Source organism: Jatropha curcas, chromosome 7 (genome assembly GCF_041381405.1).
Source record: "Jatropha curcas cultivar XTBG-Jc1 chromosome 7, XTBG_Jcur_1.0, whole genome shotgun sequence".
NCBI lineage: Eukaryota > Viridiplantae > Streptophyta > Magnoliopsida > Malpighiales > Euphorbiaceae > Jatropha > Jatropha curcas.
The window spans coordinates 3,375,663-3,396,026 of NC_143157.1; the positions used below are offsets into that span (position 1 = coordinate 3,375,663).

The following is a 20,364-nucleotide window of genomic DNA, read 5'->3' on the forward strand; positions in this document are numbered from 1 at the left end:
TAAATAATTTTCAGTCTCATCCCAAAATATCAGGACATAAAAAATACACTCATAATTTCGTCCCAATAGATATGTATTCTCATCCGATCCTATCCCATTTTTTTGGGACAGGACAGAACGAGAATTCGGTTTTATAAAACAGAACAGAATGGGTCAAGTCAAAAATCAATTAGGATTTTCCGTAGTTTTACTAAATTATTTTAACTCAAATTTATATAAATGAATTTTATTTGATTGTAATTGATGAATACAGTAATTTTTTTGGGTTAAAAAAATAAATCAAATAATTAATTCAATCATTGATGATCTACTACCAAGTTATAATAGAAGATTTTTAAGTAGTTTTTTTCTAGTTAATAAAAGCATTAAATATAATAAAATAAAATAATGCAAAAACTATATATAATTTAACTTTACATCTATTTTATGAATTTTAACTCATCATTTGTCACTGTTGTCTTTAAGCTAACTTAAATATACTTAATTTAATCATGAATATCATCTGAAAAATAAATAATGATAGCATTAAGCATAACCAATAATCTGGTTAATTTTCGAAGTTAATATTCTCTCCTGTATTGATTAATATTTTCATTTTTTCTTTAATAGAAAAAATTTATTCAAAAAGAGTTACTTAACACATATTATGGAATAACAGTGGAAAAACCTATGTTGAAAAATATATTTAATTACTTGATTTATTTTATATTTTAAAGGATACATATTATTTTTTTATTATTATTACATTATTTTTTTTATTATTATTACTTTAGCAGTAATTGGTATTATAAAAAAACTAAAATAAATTGAATAAAATTATTTTTATAACATAATTTGAAATTCATTAAAAAATAAAATTTAAAAAGAAAAAATTGAACGAAATTCTCAATTTTCAGGACGGGATGAACTAGAAGGGGACAGAATTTAAATCAGTACGAGTAAGTATCAAAGAACCAGTCATGTCTCATAATTACTTTCAAAATAGAATTCGAGACGAGACTATTAAATTAATATTGAATTTTTCTCGGCGATAAAAAATTCAAAACGATTTTTAGGAACGGTTCGGAATTTCCGTAGTCCCATGCACTCCCCTACCTAACGTTATGTTTAGGAAGTGGTGGAAGAAAATAAGAGGGAAGAGAAAATAAAAAAAGATTGTATTGTTTGTTTTCCTTTTTTATTTTTCACCCTATATTTGGATGGAAAGAAAATAAAATGAGAAATAAATTATTATTAATTGAAGTTTACAATTTTACCCTTTACAAAAAAATAATAAATCAAGAGAGAATTGTATAACAAAACGAAGAGAATCTTGCACAATCAAAATTACATTAGTACAAACCCACCAGTAGGATACGCACAAATATAGCAAATACATACAAATTATTTTATATTATAATTCATCAAAAATCATGACTATTAGGGGGTCAGTTTTGTAATTTCCGCTAACATAGTCCGATTCTCCTCGAATTGCCAAATTCTCTCCGTTTTGCCAAAGACAACTATTACCCTTAATCATTTCTTGCCAAACTCACACCCACGATGTAAGAGCAATTAAAAAGAATAATGCAACAATGTCATTTAATACAATGAGTTGAGGACTGCAAAATACTACGATAGTTTTTCAAAAAAAAAAAAAAATGATGAGTCATTGCTCAGTGTAACCATTAGTCACAAATTTAAAGCAAAAAAAAAAAAGAAAAAAAAAAAAAGCGCTTTTCCTTTTCTTGCTACTGTTTCATCTTCCACTGCCATTGGAATATGAAATTTTTGAAAAAAATAGTAATGGAAACAAAAGATCAGGCAGAAAGTATATATTTCTGTAATAAATATGACCATGAGAAATACACAACAGGGTTTGCAGCAAACCGCCTCCACTAACTGCTTTCATCCATGGGCTCATTTCGATCACAAGATTGAGATGTTAAATCTTTGTCATCTTGTCTTGATTCCTCAGAAACTTTAGAAACTGAATCTTCAAGTGCCTCTAGAAAAGACACAACAGTGAACTTGTCTGCAATGTCAGGGAAAGAACATAACATTTAATCGCAGCATCTTCACTCATAAACTAATAAAAGGTTAATGATCAAATAAATCCAAAACTTCAATCAAGTAGTCCAATGTCGTAACATTAATTTTGTGCCAATTATGTAAACTAACAATAATATTTTGTCAGTACAGTTTGCAAGAGCATATAAGGAATTTGCATAAATATTATGACAGGTACAAGTAGCACAAAAGAGGTATAAGTGCAATAAGCAGTGCAAGGTTTTAATTTGAATTTATTTGGTAATACTCCCTTTGATAAAAGCTCTATTTTTTACTTTTAACTTTTGCTGGATGGTTATTTAAAACCTTAAGTGGCCAAAAGGTAGAATTAGCCTGATATTAGGAAATTTTATTTTTGTTTCCCTTTCGTTTTTTAATTCTCTATATCAGAAATTTCTTTCACCATATATTCATTCCTATATTGTTTCAAGGGACAAAATTTCATCAAGCATTCACACAAAGCTCTCTAAAGCTGAAGTAATTGACCCCTTGTAAATATTTCCGATCATACTTCCGAAGAATTAACTAGACTTTCAATCCAAGTAATATGAACATGTGAAAGATCATCAAACCAGACATAGCAAAAGCAAAGGAGAATAACAAGGGTAGAGACTTCTGGAGTTTGAGACCACTTACATTTACTGGGGTCAATACCAAATTGAGACAAGTCTACCTGTCCAGTTTTAAGTACCTAAAAACAAAGAGAAAAGTACACCTTACTAAATTAGCCGGCACCTAAAAATAAAAATAAACATAAGGTCAGGATTCCAATTTCTCACATAAGTAAAAGAATCCACTTGTTGACGGAAAGGTGGGCTCTGCAGCAATTCCAAAATATCCTCTGGGGTCCACCGACCCTGCACCGTCAATTTTCTCAGGAACACACAAATATGAAAGATAAAGATGAAATCTCAAACAGAAGGCTATTTCTACCTCAGGTAAATATGATGCTAATCTTTCTTGCAATGGCAATGTGTCCATCAATGGAATTATTAAATCAGGCTTCAGGATATCTCCTAATCCCAATCCTACACAAAAAAAAGAAACTCACAGGAAAGCAGGATGAGATAATACATACAGAAGTATGCCACATACCTTCTGTAAGAATAATTAAATAAATAGTTATTTTACAGGTTCAGATTCAATATAACTTGACAGAAAACTTTTGATAATTATTTAAACAATAATTTATAATTTCCACACCACAACATGGATAGGAAAATTAAAAGACAATCAAGGAACTTAGGCACAGGGCACAAAGCATTAGTGAAATCAGGCACACATTTCACAACTCGAAATAACATGTATAGCAAGTTAAACTATATATATCAAAAAAGGAATAATCTATATATATCAAAAAAGGAATAATAAGAAAAAGGCGTAGAAGTTAGGCAAAACATTTCATTCATTGCAACTTGCACCTCAGTCGCACTTAAGTCAATCATATAAGCCCAAAAACCAGAACAACAAAATGAGAAATAAGGAAAATAACACTAATGCGATCGATGTCTAGAATTATTTCTTGGGAGCTCTCGAACAAAAAGTTTTTTTTTTTTTTTTGGGAATACTGACAGAGAATTTAGAGCTTAAATATGCAAAATAAACAATAATTCACTATACCTTTTGATTCTAAAATAGAATATAATCCATAGGTGATAAATGGAAATATAGTTACAGGAACAACATTTAAAATACATCAGTCATCACTAAATGTTTCAAACTTCCTTCAGCCTATTGCATATAACAATAAAATGTCGAGTGATTACCTCCATCTGGATCCCCAGCACTACCTGCAACAAGTATCATCATATATAACGAGTCAAAGATTAAACTGTGCTACAAAGAGATTGGGGGAGAGAGAGAGAAAGTAAGAGCTAGAGGTGTTAAAATGCAACCTATGAGAAGAAATACCTCCATGACTAATATTACTCAAGATCCTTTGTAAATCTTCCAATTTAACAGGTCCTGATGAAGAGGATACATCACTAATCACTTCTGCACCTAAATTTGGTACAATTAAGTTACCAGCCCTGACAGTTGTGAAATGAATACAATCAGAATAAAATAATGAGTGTCAAATATCAATTTCAACTCAACAAGAAAAAAGACACAACCAAAAAAGCTAAATATTTTTTTAAGGTACATTGATCGGATATTCTTAAAGGGGAGGACTGCATGGGATTAGAACCTTTAACCTTCTGCATACAATGTAATCACTTACTGAAGTGATGTTAGGATAGCAAGTACGAGTTGCATGGGAAGTTAAACATTTAAAAGATACTCCCTCGGTCCATAAATAGTGGTTCATAATGTTTTGACATGGAGATTAAGAAAAGTCATTTAGAAATACATTTTTTGAGTTCATCTATTTTACCCTTATTAATATTTTGAAGAGAGCAACACAAAAACAAAATTGGACCATCCTTATTAATATTTTAACATTTGATGAGACTCATTTGAGGAGTATTAGTGATAAAATAATATTTTTCCTTATTGACTTTAACTTAAAAGAGATATCGGACCATCCTTTTTGGAGTTCTCGAGAAGTAAATAAGGACTATCATCTGTAGAATATGGGAGTATAAGTAAAAAAAGACATCAAAGAATTGATACCTCAAAATTCTGAGTTAGGTGGTCTTACTCACAGTGTCTTATGCCAGCCTAGATATTTTCAATCCTGATATTTGAAAATTGACTCTTTTCTCTTTTCTCTCTCTTTTTTCATGTTTTCTTCTTTACTTATCCAAAAAAAAAAAAAATACTAATAATGACTACAATGAAAATACTTGCTACCACCACCTCACCAATCTAAATGCATAACACAAAACAAAAAGTGAAAATTATAAGAAAAATCCTCATTTCAACACAAAAATAAAAATTTCCCATAAAATCTTCTTCTCGTATGACAAATCAAAATATTCTAATAACTTTCCCCTTTATGTCGTTGAGTCCCCAAATATCTTTATATATATGTCTCCAATTCATATCTGAATTATATAAACTTCTTGATCAAGTGCAGCACAACAATCAAACATTTTAGGCCTCCCATAGTTTGCATTCCCATTTCTTGGAAATTTACTTCCTAAGCAGCACTTGTTGGGGAGTTAATTCCAAGGAAGGTCCATTTCTTTGTCTTTTCTCCAACATTTTTTTCCTTGAAATTGTATTAATTCGCCAGTAAATTCTTGAATCTTACGATCTAAAATACAGTGACAGCCTAGCGGAAACAACTAATAACTTATGTTCAACCTATTTTCCATCTCAAGAAATTCAACTTCCTTTCAACTTCCCCCTACCGCACTAGGCCTTCTATACAACTAAAGTAAGTTCAGTTGCCAAGGCTTCCCCTTGACATTGTAATTCAGGCAAAGCAAACAACACACTATTAGACCTACATCCGAAAAGCCCACTGCATAACGTTATTGGGACCGAAACAATGTTTTCCATATAATACATGTAACAAGAAAATTCTCTTGCCAAAGCTCTAAACAAACTGTTATAAACATACCTAAAATAATGAATAAGCAAAAAACAACCAAGGGGCAATTGCTAAGATTTGATTCTACTTGCATTCCAAATTCCCTCAGTACATGGGTGTTGTTCCAATGTCATAGTGGACATGCACCAGCCAAAAGGCTACTTCACCAACCTCCTCTTTCCCTTTCTATTAGAGCTAGGTAACAAAGTCTTTGACATTATATACCATGTTAGATGCATTGTTTTAATGTATTTTTATGTCAATGAAAGATCCTTTTTAGAATATTTATTATGCGTTGATGTCCTTTCTATGCATAGACATTTTATTTTTTATTGAATTTGATAATCTATATCAAATTTCACAATTTGATTCGATTCACAATCAATTCACAAAATGGGAATTTGGTTTTTGATTCCAATCACGATTTAACAACAATTGTGAAATGTAATAAAACTAGCGACTTAATATTTTGCAATAATACGTCATTGGTGTCTAGACTTTTTGCACAATTAAGCGTCTCAATTACAAATTTTATTTTTGTTTAGGTGCATTTAGCAAGACTTGCAGGATAAAAATACGCCAGTTTACCCCAATAAAGTACTACTACATCGCCTCCACTCCATTCATCTCTTTCACTTTCTACCTCACTCAATGTTTCTTCATAAAAATTTCAATTTTCAACCTCTGGCGCTAAATAAAATAAATTTTACTCCCAATTCAAAATTGAAACCCTAATCACCATAAATATGTTATTATAAATTGCCACCTATTTCTCATACACGTCTCAAATGTATCCAATATATTGGCTAGTTTGGTTGCCAAAGAATGTCAAGGAAAGAGAGAGAGAGAGAGAGAGAGAGAGAGAGAGAGAGAGAGAGAGAGAAGGCCTTTTTAGTCGCAAGACAATCAAGAGAAAGGAACAAAAATAAAACAAGTTAACAGAGATGGAGAAGAAATGAAATTTTTGTAGAGAAGGCATTTGAGGAAAGGAAAAATTTAGAAACTAAAGGTAAATGGTCAGCATATTTGGTCAATTGCACCTCATTAGAATAAATTTGCCCATTCAGTAAGAGAAAAGGTTTTTTTGGTTGCGAGAGAATAAAGGATAAGGAACAAAAATAAAAAAGTTAATAGAGATGGAGGAGAAATGAATTTTTTGTAGAGAAAAGGCATTTGAGGAAATGAAACAGTTTAGAAACTAAGATAATTGATGAGCAAATTTGATCAATTCCACCTCATTAGAATAAAGTTGTCGATTCAGCCACTTGATTCCATAAAAAACAGTTTAGAAACTAAAAGAGTAATATCGAAAAAGTACAGAATCTTGTTATATGCCTAACGAGCACAAAAATTCAAATCTTTTCACATATTCTTTCAATTTCAGTCAATCAATTTTAGATTTTTTTTCTTTTTCATTTTAGTATGATTTGAGACATTGCTAACAATTTTAGCTAGTTGACAAAACAATAGATGAGAATAATAATAAACCAAGGAAGCATAATCAGGAATGCTACCATAACAACACCTAAGAGCGAGAAAATGGACTTAGAAATCTTAATAAACACATAAAATTCCAAAATATTAAAGTGTAACCATTAAACTGACCAACAACAGACTGCTTTAAAGATTTTGGAGTCACACACATTCCATGAAGACATCAAGAGGCTGTACAAAAGATCATTTCAGACTTAAACCATCCTACCTTTATTTTTAAATCTGTTCATCCAGAAAATGATTTATCTATATATTCAGACATTCGAACTGCATTCAAGATAATCACAAAAAATTCAGATAATATAACATTACAATTTCGCTTAGCAAACTGATAAGCTGAACTTCACAAATGAAATTGATTAGCAGGGGACTGCCTTTTTTTTGAGAGAGGGGAACGTGGTGCCAATGGTTCAGATTTCAAAGTGGAATTTCTGTGATAGATAACATATAACATACCTAGATGAGATATCATCTTCAATAATATCTTCAGAGACTTGTAAAGGAGCAGAAGCATCAGGCTCATCCTCACCAAGAAACTCTGCCAAACAGAGAGATTATTTAGTTTTATTCTTTTCTAGATAAGTTAAAAGAAATGTTATTAAAACGCACCAAGACAGTACAAATCCAGCAGTTTATATACATAGACTGGAAAAAGTATTTTGCAATACAGAAACCAATAAAACATACAACAATTTATCAACAAAATTGTGCATACCGATTACTACACCAACATCTCAAAACTCTAACAAACCAATATGCAAGTTTGTTTCTTTCCGTCCAGCTGAGCATAAATTAATGAGAGGAAACAGACCAAGATCCTTTGCATAAAAGAAAAGTTATTAAATATGATATTGTACAAAATCTTTAGTTAGCTTCTCTCATCTATATCTTTCATAATTGTAAACTCCAAAAAGACATAGACATACATATTTAAAACTTCAATCCATTTAAATATATAATATATTATACTTCACTAGAGAAATCTTAATATTACATGATGATAAATATCATAGATAGCATTACAATAAAAATATTGTTCGACAGTGATATATACAGAAAGGTGCAGAGTATATAGTTCCATAATTTGAAGAGAGAGTGGTGCCTTTTGAGTGAAAATGAAACATAGATCAGTTTAAACATTATCACATTATACCGTATACAAGTATGAGCACATATTAAATTAACTGTGATATTACTACTCAATCCCAAACAACTAATTAGTTCCACAATCTTGCAAATATAGTAGATGTGATGATAATTCTTTGACACTTTGATTTGATGATATGTCCCATATTTGGATAATTTATTTATTATCTTGTGTGCTCGTATTTCTTGTATTTTGTCCACTAAAAAAATTGACTTCATAACAAATTTAAACATGAAAAAGGAAATTAATATTTTTTTTTCTCAAGTAGAGTATTCTGTAGGAAATATTGTGACTTGGTGAACAATTGAACTAGAAAAATTTAAGGTAGAAAAAAAAAGTAACTAAAAGCTAACTATTGGTGTTGTAACTTTTTCCTTTCAATATTTTCTTTAGCTTACATAAAAATAAAAATAAAAAGAGCTAATACCTATAAAATGGCCACAGAATTCATAAAGAATTGTGTCGCATCACTTTTCTTTTTCTTTTTGAGAAGAGAGTAGAATGTTAGCTGAACATGCATAGAATAGCATGTTTATTATCAACTTGCTTTAACTTCTTGTACACAAATAGGATAGTAATTATATTAACGATATTATAATTATTAAAAAGTCTTCTTTTGTCAAAATGTAATTTTATCATGTCTTAGTCCATTCAAAAGGTTCACCCTTTGGCCACTTCATATAGATAGATAGATTAAACTAATCTAATATCTCTGTGTTCACCAACTGCATGTATATCTTTCAATCATTAGCACACCCATGAAATGACAAGTTTAATTAAAAGGGAGGAACAGAGCAGCCAAGGAAGGGTAACATTCTTTAAGAAAGTATGACTAACCAAAAGATAAAAAGACAAAACATCAATGCAAGAGAAGTTGACTCCCTTTGGTTGGGAATGAACACATGCTAAAGTGAGGATGCATGCTTCAAAATGAAATTAGTTAAAGAATAAAGCCCCAAGTTATAAGTAAAGTATTCCTTTGTATAAATTTATTTATACAAAATTGAAAAGAGGCAAAAGCATATGCCAAGATGGATTCATGTGCAAACGCTTGCTTGTGCGCATAATATTAGAAGAAAATGGTTAGCTAGCAAATTCCCAAAAGATATTTAATTAAGTAATGAGAAAAGCCTAAAAAATGAAAAGAAATAAACTCACCTAATGGTCGATTGATATAATAATTGGTAGAGCTACACAACTGCCAATCATCTTCAGTTTTGGGCTCCTGCAAGCAATGCCAATTATTATCTCTAAAATGATAGAAGTAATGAGATGTCATAATTACCAATAAAATGGTAAAATAAAAACATAAAAATGAAGTTACCTGCATCCAAAAGAAAAACTTTCGGTCGTCGGTATTGAACTTCAAGATATAAACCCTTCCCGATGCTTGATTAACCTTATTAAAGCAAGACGATGAAATTGAAGTCAGTTATATCAGTCAAGTAGTGACCAAATTGCAGAAGCTAAAATTCTGAAGATGAAAAGTATACCTTCTCAAAAACTGCCTCATCTGGGAATATAATCTGATCCTATTTATAGTCTAGTGTCAAAGAAACAAAAAAGCAAGAGTATTCTAACCACAAAAGGAAATATACACAAATGATAAAACTAATAATAAATAGAAAATGGTAGCAAATAAAAGAAATTCACAAACAAAAAAGTTAAAGCAATGGGTACTTATAGATTGTTAAATAAAAGTAAGAAAATTGCAATAGAAGCAAAAAAGAAAAACAATCACATTCCAGCTGACAAATTGAAAAAAGTGAGGAGAGGGAAGATTCAAAACCATCAGACACCATGCATTTGCAATTCCAGAATTACCAGAACTTTAAAAGACCTAGTCTAAATGGCATACCCTCAAACACAGGCATGCAGTAGATAAGATAGGAAAATCTAGTGACTATTTATGAGCAACCTAAAAAATAAAATATATTTATCAACATTCTGGTGTTGTATGGAACAAATCTAACATCTAAATAAGGTTGACATTCTATGCTTGATATTACAAAGTTGCCATAATTCAATTTTAGAAAAAATGACAACTATTATCTAACTTCTGAAAAGGCAACTGCCCAAAATAGAATAGTATGCACTTGATATAAGACCAAACATATCTCAAACCATTACCTCTTTGCTACTACTAAGAGACAAGGTACAACCCCCGCCACCCCACAAACAAATGGAGAAAAAAAATTGGAAAGGTATATAAAGGTAAAAATAGGAAAAGATTTTATCCCAAGGTCGAGGCTATTAAAGAATTGCAAACATTGCTATGCACCAAATAACACACAGGAAGTGTTGTTGTGGACAATCTCTCATGCCCAGGAGTTAACATTGTGCTTAAAATGCACAAGCTCATAAAAGTATGAGCAAACACATTGCTAACCCAGCATCCAAGGTGTTCTCCAATGGCAAGAGTACAGAAGCATGATTAATATGCCCAAATTCATTAAAGCATCAGAAAGCATTGAAATTGTGATAGCTCCAAGATATAGTTGCTCACTTTTAACTCTACGGAGGAAACAAAACAAAGATCAACATGAAATAGATCCACGTGGAGTTAGTTAGGAGGATGAGCTAAAAGACAAAAGAAATAAAAAAACCTTGAAAGAAAATGGTCTCTTGAAACATATTGATGACCTACCAGACATTACTAATATAAGTAGTCAAAGGGTTTTCTTTTCAACTCAAGTCAACAATTGTGGAGATGGAAGGACATTTATAATCATTGATCAAAGAAGAAGAACATTGCTGTAGTGCAATAAAAAATTGACAAAGAACAACTAGTGATCACTAAAGACGAGGGATTAAAGCAAGAGCACTCAATCTCCAGTATCCTCCTGCCCCCAAAGTTGGGATTTGTTCACAACTTTTATTTTTCTAATAAGCATTCCCAGAGTTGAAAATTAAAATAATGAATTTTAGATTTCTGTAAACTCATTCAATAATGTTCCATTCTCTCTCACACCCACATGCACGTGCACAAAAGCAGGCATACTTAATTTTGGTGAACTAAAAAATTTTGAAGTTTGAAAAACTAAGAAACTCGATCACCACTTCAATCTCCAATATTTAAGGCATGCACATGAAAAGAAAAACGAAATGGACAAAATGCTCAAGGGTGCCCACTGTCACATACTAACAGTATCTTATTTTTTCATTGCACTTCTAAGCATCCACAATAATGATAAACAAAAGAGTAATATACATTAAATCTGAAAATATAGTTTTTTCCTATCATGACTCGTTTCGGCGCTGAAACCATTTTTTAGAACGGAAATACCACTAGTCTGGGTTAATTGATTATGTTGATCATTATCTACGAAAACAATCAGATGAAATTTATGTGCATGCAAAGGTGCAGTTAAAAGCCAATGTAATTTAACCCATGCTTTAGACATGTAAATCAGCAAATGAAATAAATTTTTGGTTTTCAGCCAATTTATGTAACTAGAGAAATTGAAGTGAATATGTAACCCTTCCTGACAAGGATACATCTTCTACAACATTCCGATCTCGATCAAGCCACTGAAAATGGACCAATCCCTCCTCGCCCTGACAAAATGTAGGTTTTACAAACAAATATAAATGATGCGATAAACAAAAATTCAAAATTCACCTTCATTAATTTTGAAATAAAATTGGAATTATTAAGGCATGAATTCTAAGCCAAAGAATGGAAGGACAAATAGAGTACCCTTGCTATGCGAACAAGTCCTTTACGTGTATCAGGGACAACCTTTTTACCATCAAAAAACATTTTACCAGCACGAAACTCCAACATAATTTCCTGCAAATTCATAACTCAAAATCAGAGGAATTAGAATAGACTCAGAAATATAGAAATATATTCATTTAAACATACATGCTCATAATTAGGCATGGAAGATAATTAATCATTAATCATGAACATTAAATTTCAAATATTGGAATTATAGGTCTATCTGCCTATCTATCCATACTAACCCAGCTTCACTTACTTCCCCTTCCATTGCTAGAATTTAACACATATACTCCATTTGATTGCTGCTATGCTTGAAGCAATAGACCCTAGGATGCTCTTTCCTAGCTTTAATTTCTTGTTTAACCGAAATTAGATTCATATCAAAATCACATCATCAAAAAATAGTATGCAGTAATATACCCTCATATATGCTTTATCATTCAAAACCCGAAAAACTCCACACAATTATGCAACTTCCCTTGCTCCAATTAACTATCTAGAAAAACAGTTAAAAGTCCAAAAATCCCTACTGAGAGAAAAATCTTTCCACTTGCCCTCCTCTTTCAAATTTTCAACTCCTTTCAACAGCTTTATTATTTCTCAACTGGACTAAGAGAACACCCACTAACTTTCAAGACTTTCAACCCTCCATATTGTTCTTGTTCTACTTCAGTGCAAATGTGATTTTTTAGTCTCTCAGTTATAAATTTCTAAACAACTAGAACATCTTTGACACATAAAATCAACCTATATTATCTAACCCTAATTACTCCTCCTTGCTATAGCGCCCATATCCAGAGTTTCAACCCTGGAACTCATGCCAGCAGCTAGACCCACATAATCCTCCATTTTAAAATTCCAATTCCAATTTGACCTCATTGCTTTACCACTTGAAAACCTATGCATACACTTTTGCCACTGTAATCATTATTTTGAAGCAATAGCACTAATACAAAAGTTTTACCCCAAGTGTCTATGCATTAGCCCACACATAAGCAAAAGCAGGCAGGATTGAGAATCAAGCTAGACTAAAGATAATTCAAATGAATGTATTATTGTAATTAAAATATTGTGATAAAGCACAAGAGAGAGAGAAAACCCACTAGTTTAAACTATCAATTTCACTTAGAGACAAAAATTACCTGCATTGCTGGAAAACCTTCAGCCGATGAGGAACCCATAGCTACTCTATCTGAAAACACAAGAACAACAACAACTAAGCCTTTGTTTAGAACAAATTAATATCAATCCAAAGCAAAGGAAACTATAATAACAATAATAACACAAGCAAAGAAAAATAGAAGAGATGAAATTGAAAAGTATTGCAATAATAACAATAAAAAGAGGAGAAGAAGAAGAAGAAGAAGAAGAAGAAGATAACGAGGATTCAATCGCATAGAAAGAGAAAACAAAAACCTTAGGCTATATTTTGTAAGACATCATGAAGTGTAATCTGAACAAGGTTGAAATAGAATGAAATTTGTAATGGAATGTAATGCAATCAACATTCAATTACTATGGTTGTATGGTTTAGAAAAAAATTATGGAATCTAATGACCAATGCATTCCATTCCATTATCATGTTTGATTTAATTAGTAATATAATCCATAATAAAATGACCACCACCTCCTCACTATCACCACACCACGCACTATAACTAAATGAACTTTCAATCATTTGATGATTTAATTTGTAAATGAAATATTTAGAAAAAAATTAATAATGAGTTGTATTAGTAATTCAACAATTTGAGGGGAACCAATTCCATCATTTAAAAAATTAACTGTAAACAGTTAACATTATTCAATACTATTCAAAGTGTGACCTTGAGAAACAAGACCTTGTAAAGATTTTACCAAGAAGGAAGAAGCCAAAGATTGAAGAGAGATGAAGCCAATGATAGAAACCAAGACAATATCAAGAAGATTTGTAATTAACATTAGAAAGAATATCTGTAAGGGCAGTATGAATTTGTAACATCGAGAAGATCAGCAAGGTCAATATGAATTTCTAACGTTAAGAAAAAGATTTGTAATAATTGCTGTTGTGCTCGCAGCAGCTAAAGATGGAAATGATAAAACCTGAAATAGAATCAAGTGGTGACAATAACAATAACCTTTGCTTTTTCCTCTTTTTATCAAATAATAAATTGTGTATGAAAGAAAATTGAGCTGCCTAGCCAATCTCCAATCATAATGGCTATTGGAATTCTGTAAAGATGATTAAAAATGGTCAGAGAAGAGACTTGAAATTTTCAAAAAGCAAAATTCTGCAGAGGAGCGGAGTAAAAATTTAAAAAAGAAATTATCTTTATATAGAAAAGAAACAAGGCTACAATTTTTTTTTTTTTAATTTCATCTAATCCAATTAGCTAATTTTTAGTTCTTCTTCAAAGAATCCATACATGTCAAAAACAATAATATCTATGGTGGAAAACAATCATCAAATGAATTTCTAATTCAAAAATTAAAACCCAGATTCTTAACAAATATAAGGGATCATTTCATGATAACTACAGAATCTTATTAACAACTATTAATAAAATTATTTTATTTCATGAAAATTTTAAAAAAAAGTGCATATATGAGAGAGAGAAAAAGGACATTGTTGTAAATACATATCAAAAAACAATATCAGAACAGTAAAAACAAAGCACTAAAGCTTATGTGCTCTTTCTGACGAAAACTGTGAATATAGCTTCAGGGAATGGAGATTGGAGAAGCAAAAGTATGGTTGTAATTGTAAATGAATAAAACATCAAAGAAATTATGCTTTCATTAAATTTCCAATTCCTATTTTATCTAATTACCAAGTAGAGCAGTGTTAGCTACCAAAGAAAAAGCATCTCAACAAAAGAGGGAGTCCTGTGTGGTCCAGCTCAAATCACCACCAGCAAATAGAAGAGCAAGTTATCGTAGTCTAGATGTGTTAGTTTGTTATGGGTTTTAAGTATACGAAATGAGGATGCCTAACCTATCAAAAGTTTGATCAAAATGAAGCATTGCCTATAATTTCATTTCAATAAAGTCCAAATCTAATTCTGATGGCTTGATCAAAATGAGTATGCCGAACATACAAAAGAAACATAAAAATGCACAAATTTTGGAAGCAACAACAGTAAATTTCATATTTTTCACAAAAGCATTATTTTTTTTACTAACAAGCATAAATTCCCAAGAAGAGGAATTAAAGATGGAGAATTTATGACTGAAGATATAACACTAATCTAGCATGCTAACAACATTGGTACAAAGCACATCAATAACAAAATCGTAATTTCAAACAGGAATTAACTATTATGTGAAATTAAATACAAAAAAGGGGTCAGTCACTACACCTTGTATTATCTAATTCGAAAATTAGATTCAGGCATGTAAGATAAACATGTAAAAGTAACTTAGGCCCAATAATATCTATTTTGCTGTCTTTGTATAACTAAAAAACTGCAATACGAAACAAAAGATGACAATTTAAAACTTCAGTTGAAACAACTTGTTCTATTTTGGTCTGAATTTGAAATATGGGTGGCTGAATTTAAAATTGCTACTATCTTATCATTTGGAGAAAAGTTAGGGAGACTGTGTTATTTATTGAATGGACTACCACCCCAATTATAGTCCTACAAGAACCACTACCTCCTACCCCCTAACCCTGTTCTTTGAAATTTTAAAGACAACAAATTGATTTGAAAGAGGCAGATTGTGAATTACAGGCCCAAAACACAAGAACAACGCACAGGAAAGTTCTCAAAATTTAACGACTACAAAACTAGAACCAGCAGCGACCTCAACTAACAAACAATATGGAAGAGAAAATTATTCACAACTCCAAAGGAAAATGTAGTTCCAGTTACCTGGTAGCGCTTCAGAGGATCTCTGAGACAAATTGAGCTAGAGCGATTGGAGACTGAATAACAAGCCGTGAAAACGGAGTGAAGAAGAAGAAGAAGAAGAAGAAGAAGAAGAAGAAATCCGATGCCAGCTACGTTGATAGACGCGGTGTAGTAGAGATAACCGGATGTTGGCCGTCGGTGGCGGTGGAGGTGGCGGTAGAGATGCTTTCAGTGGTAGAATTTTGATTGGGACTGGTTAGGGTTTAGACACAACGTCGCTTCTCGAGACAGATACAATAATCATACTAAATCGCTCTTGCGATTGGTGAACATTGCCTTAGAAACATATTAAGTGATCATTTTTTTTTTTTTTTTATGAGGGGAGGGGAATATTACGTGATCAATTCAGTTTTTCTTTTTTGATAAATTGATCGATTTAGTTATTTATAATTACTCAATCATAAATTAAATTTTATAATAACTTGTATTTAATAGGCTGTGTTGCGCTTCAGTATTCGATATAAATACTCTTTATTTTTTACCTAAATATGTTTAATTGATTTTTTTATAACGTCAAAAAATAATAATAAATTATTGAGAAAAAAACAAATACATTAAGTCATTTTTATTTGATATTTTATTACAAAGATAATAATACATAGATAAAAACATTAAATTAATATCATAAGCAAAATTTTATGATTAGAATAAGGTACAAAAATAATAATAATAATAATAATAATAATAACAACCACAATAAAATGCTACCTCTAAAATTAAGAAGTAAAAGTAATAAGTAAATAAGCTTTTAACCGAAAATAATAACATTTGGATACATGGGAGGTCCAACGAGCCAAAATGACATACTGGATTGCGCAGCAGGGGGCAACCCTTCCATTTAGATAGCGTTCACCAAATTGATGATAACTTTGTATGGTGAACCTAAAATAATAACAAACCCAATAGTCAAAAAAAATAAGATTTTTTTATGGGGATTTTTTCTGTAGGAATCAAATATTGATGATCTATAATAAAGTAGAATTTAATAAGATTCCTAATTGATCTATAATTATAATCTCTAAATAATTTGTAATTAAGATATTAATTGTAGGTATTACGTTCTATCATAAGATGTACAATGATAAATTTAAGGAGAAATTATATTTTCATTTTTATGTTTTGACCTAATTAACTATTTTGTCCATATATATTAAGAATTACGTTATTGTATCCATGTAGTTTGTCTCCGTTAAACGAAATTATCTTTTCATTCATTATTTGATATTTAAGTCTTTTAATTGGTGGTGAAATTATAGGACTAAATCTATATACATATAAACTAAAAGGGAAAAAGTTACATTTTTTTCTATATTTTGATATAATTAAATACTTTGTCAATATATTTTAAAAATTAAACTATTTGATTCATCTATTTTGGATCACTTAATGACTTAAATCTCAAAAAACAGATGGAAATATAATTTCATTTAACGGAGATAAACTACAAAAATAAAATAATATAGTTTAAAAAATATAAGGACAAAATAGTTGTTATGCCAAAATATAGAGATAAAATCATACTTTTTCTAAATTTAAATAATACGTATTATTTTTTTCTTTTAATTGAATTATTTTAATTATTTTTTAGAATATTATATATATATATATATATATATATATATATATGAAATAAAGAGAATATTTCAAACTCTTTCTTCTTTCATTATTCTATTTTTCTTTTTTTAGGAATTTTGAGTTTTTATTTTTATTTTTCTATATTAATTGGATGATTTAAAAAAATTATTTATTATTTAAAACGTGAAAATTTTCAACTTTTACAAATTGATAAAATGAAAAAAAGAATTCAAAATTTTCTTATCTATATCTATTGATTTTTACATCTCTCTTGGTATCTTTTATATATATTTCCTTTTCATTAGGTAATCCTTAAAAAAAAATAAGAAGCAGAATTTGTCGAGTTTCAATATCAATAATATGCAGTGGAGTAAGATAATTATAACAAAATAATTATTCCCAACAGAGATCCGTTTAAACGATTAGGACAATAAAATTGTTTAGAAAAATATCTCTTTTGCAGATTCTTCAAACTTCAATCTATACGGTTAGGTTGTCGTAAACCATAAGTCGTCCAATTGTCTGGTTTCTAGCAGTATCTACACGAATGGACAATCGAAAAACTCTAAAACTATTTTAGAGAATTGACAGATTAAAGTATATAATGATGCTAGATATCCTACGCTCTATTTTTATTTTTATGGCTATGAACAACTACTGTAGTCTCTAAACTGTCTCTTAAACCTTCTATATTAAAAAAACCTAAGTTATGAATAAATTAATTATAATTATTCATTTGAACTATTTAATAAATAAATTATAATTAAGATATATATGTGCCTATTTATTTATTTAAACAATTTAAATAAATAAATCATAATACATATAGTAATAGGATTCTCAATTTAATCAATTATATTTATTTATTTAATTATTTAAATAAATAAATCATAACTAAAATATTAGGTTTATTTAATCTAAAATTTATCTTAATAAATTTTAGACATAAATCAATTAAGTCAATACTTAATAATTTAGGTAAAATTGTAATTAAATATAAATTATAATTCTTATCTATTCTTATGTGCGTGACATTTTAGATTCCAAATATGTTGGCAAAAAATATAAATTAAATTAGTTAATTAATATTTGAAGGTCAAATACATTGTTTAGTAACATGTTATGACTACCCAAATATTTGAAAAGTCAAAGTGGTTTGACTTAACATTTCAGTCATAATTTATCAATGTAAATAATATTCCTTCATTATTAACGTTCTGATTTAGTAATTAGGTATATAGTGTATCTACTTTACTAAATCACGTTAGTTCTCTTAATTTTAGCCACTGATCATTTGAATGAATTTCAAATCTAATTTGCTAATTTCATTCTACATTGCGCAATAATTTCTTTATCAATACTAATAAAGAACAATTAGAACATTTTCCTTGATTTATCTAGGGTGATGAATCATCTCTTAATTACACAAGTATCTCTATACAATTCCTACTATGTCTAATAAATCATTGTCTATTATTCATGAATGAATAATATGAATGAAGAATCAAAACATAGTCATCCCCATACAAAATAGCTTAGTAATTTCAAGTTAAAGGATCTCGTACACAATTATCACTTGAGTATTCCATAGACACAGGTAACTTTCCATATGGAATTTTCATGCAGGTCAATTCAGTGGACTTGTTTAAATAACAAACACCTACATATTAGTTCTAGATATCACATATATCTCAGCTTATGAGAACAGCTGTTTCCCTAAGGAAAAAACATAATATGTACCAGTTTCAGTAGCTCTAATCATCGTCCAATAATGAGGAGAATATTGACTAGGAATATTTAGAGACATTGCTTTAATGCAAAATAAAACTTATAATTATAACCATATTATAGTTTACTTCGCGAAGCAATATTATCTTATGGACTTTATCTTTTACTAAAATTCAATTAATAGAATATAAAAGATAAATAAATATCTTTTAGTAATAATATAATATTTATTACATGAAATATTATATCCAAAATATAACCAATCAAATTGGCTATAGGGCATATAACTAACAGAATTGAGCGTCTTTGTTCAAGCTTCTTTATTTATGTTTCTATTTTTCTTTCCAGTTGATATTGATTTATTTAATACTAATTAACCACATCCGTGTTTGTACTCATGTTGATTTATGGCAGTCGCATTCATACTCTTTCCACAACAACCATTGCTCATATCCAAAAGGGTCTCATTTGCTTTCTCTCTATTGTTGACAGTCTCTATGTTCATTTGCTTCAATCTATGCAAGCAGCAGGAAAAAAGGTTTTTAAGAAGGATTATGATTTAATTTCTGACTGGTGAAGAATCATTTAGATCCATCACTAGATCATTGGATAGAGAAGCAGCTGGTGCACTTCTAGTTTATGACATTACAAGGTCAGTCTATGTTTCTACCTATGTTCACATTAGTGCATGCTCTTTTTTCGTTAGGAAACAAGACATTTCAAAATAAGTATATGATTTCCTGCCAACATAAGAGTAAGACATATTAAAGAAAATCGTTAGACTTCTATTTATCATCATTCTCATTCTGTAAGCTTTAGTAAAATTATCAGATTTGAACTTTCATCTTTTAGTTTTACCCATTGCAGTCTTTGTGCCACCCCAGTTCTTTTGGCTATATTAAGAGATTATTTCCTAGTTTATTTTCAAAAATTGATGATTCTAGTTTTAGGTGTGATGTTTGTGAGCTTGCAAAAAGTCATCGTGTATCTTTTTCACCTAGTGCAAATAAATGGTTATACATTCTGATGTTTGGGGTCCATCCAAATTAAACACGTTAGGAGGAGCACGTTGGTTTGTTACTTTTATAGATGATTGTACCAGAATGACTTGGGTGTGTTTGATGAAATTCAAAAGTGAAGTGAATAGCTTGTTTCAAAAGTTTCATAAAATGATTTGCACTCAATATAATGCCAAAGTTGAAGTTTTGCGCAGTGATAATGGAGGAGAGTATTTGAGCCATGAACTCCAACAATACTTAAAAGCACAAGAAGT

The 20,364-nt window shown here is 30.1% G+C and overlaps 1 protein-coding gene across 1 annotated transcript; it reads right to left on the reverse strand.

Annotated features, from left to right (window-relative positions):
- Positions 1–1,545: 1,545 nt before the first annotated feature.
- On the reverse strand, positions 1,546–16,096 carry LOC105650956 (26S proteasome regulatory subunit RPN13). The gene is made up of 14 exons (XM_012237925.4): positions 15,750–16,096; positions 13,038–13,087; positions 11,869–11,961; positions 11,667–11,726; positions 9,662–9,700; positions 9,493–9,567; positions 9,327–9,393; positions 7,478–7,559; positions 3,961–4,079; positions 3,816–3,839; positions 2,983–3,077; positions 2,829–2,906; positions 2,686–2,740; positions 1,546–2,014 (listed from the first exon to the last, which is right to left on the reverse strand). Exons 2-14 carry the CDS (start codon positions 13,074–13,076, stop codon positions 1,878–1,880), a joined length of 963 nt encoding a protein of 320 aa, XP_012093315.1. The 5' UTR covers positions 13,077–13,087; positions 15,750–16,096; the 3' UTR covers positions 1,546–1,877.
- Between the last annotated feature and the right edge of the window lie 4,268 nt (positions 16,097–20,364).

Coding starts and splice junctions, on each gene's coding strand:
- LOC105650956 (XM_012237925.4), bottom strand. CDS start 13,076: ATGGGTTCCTCATCGGCTGAAGGTTTTCCAGCAATGCAG. Junction 2,907..2,982: donor TAGCATCATATTTACCTGAG/GTAGAAATAGCC, acceptor TTGACGGTGCAG/GGTCGGTGGACCCCAGAGGA. Junction 2,015..2,685: donor TGGTATTGACCCCAGTAAAT/GTAAGTGGTCTC, acceptor CTGACATTGCAG/ACAAGTTCACTGTTGTGTCT.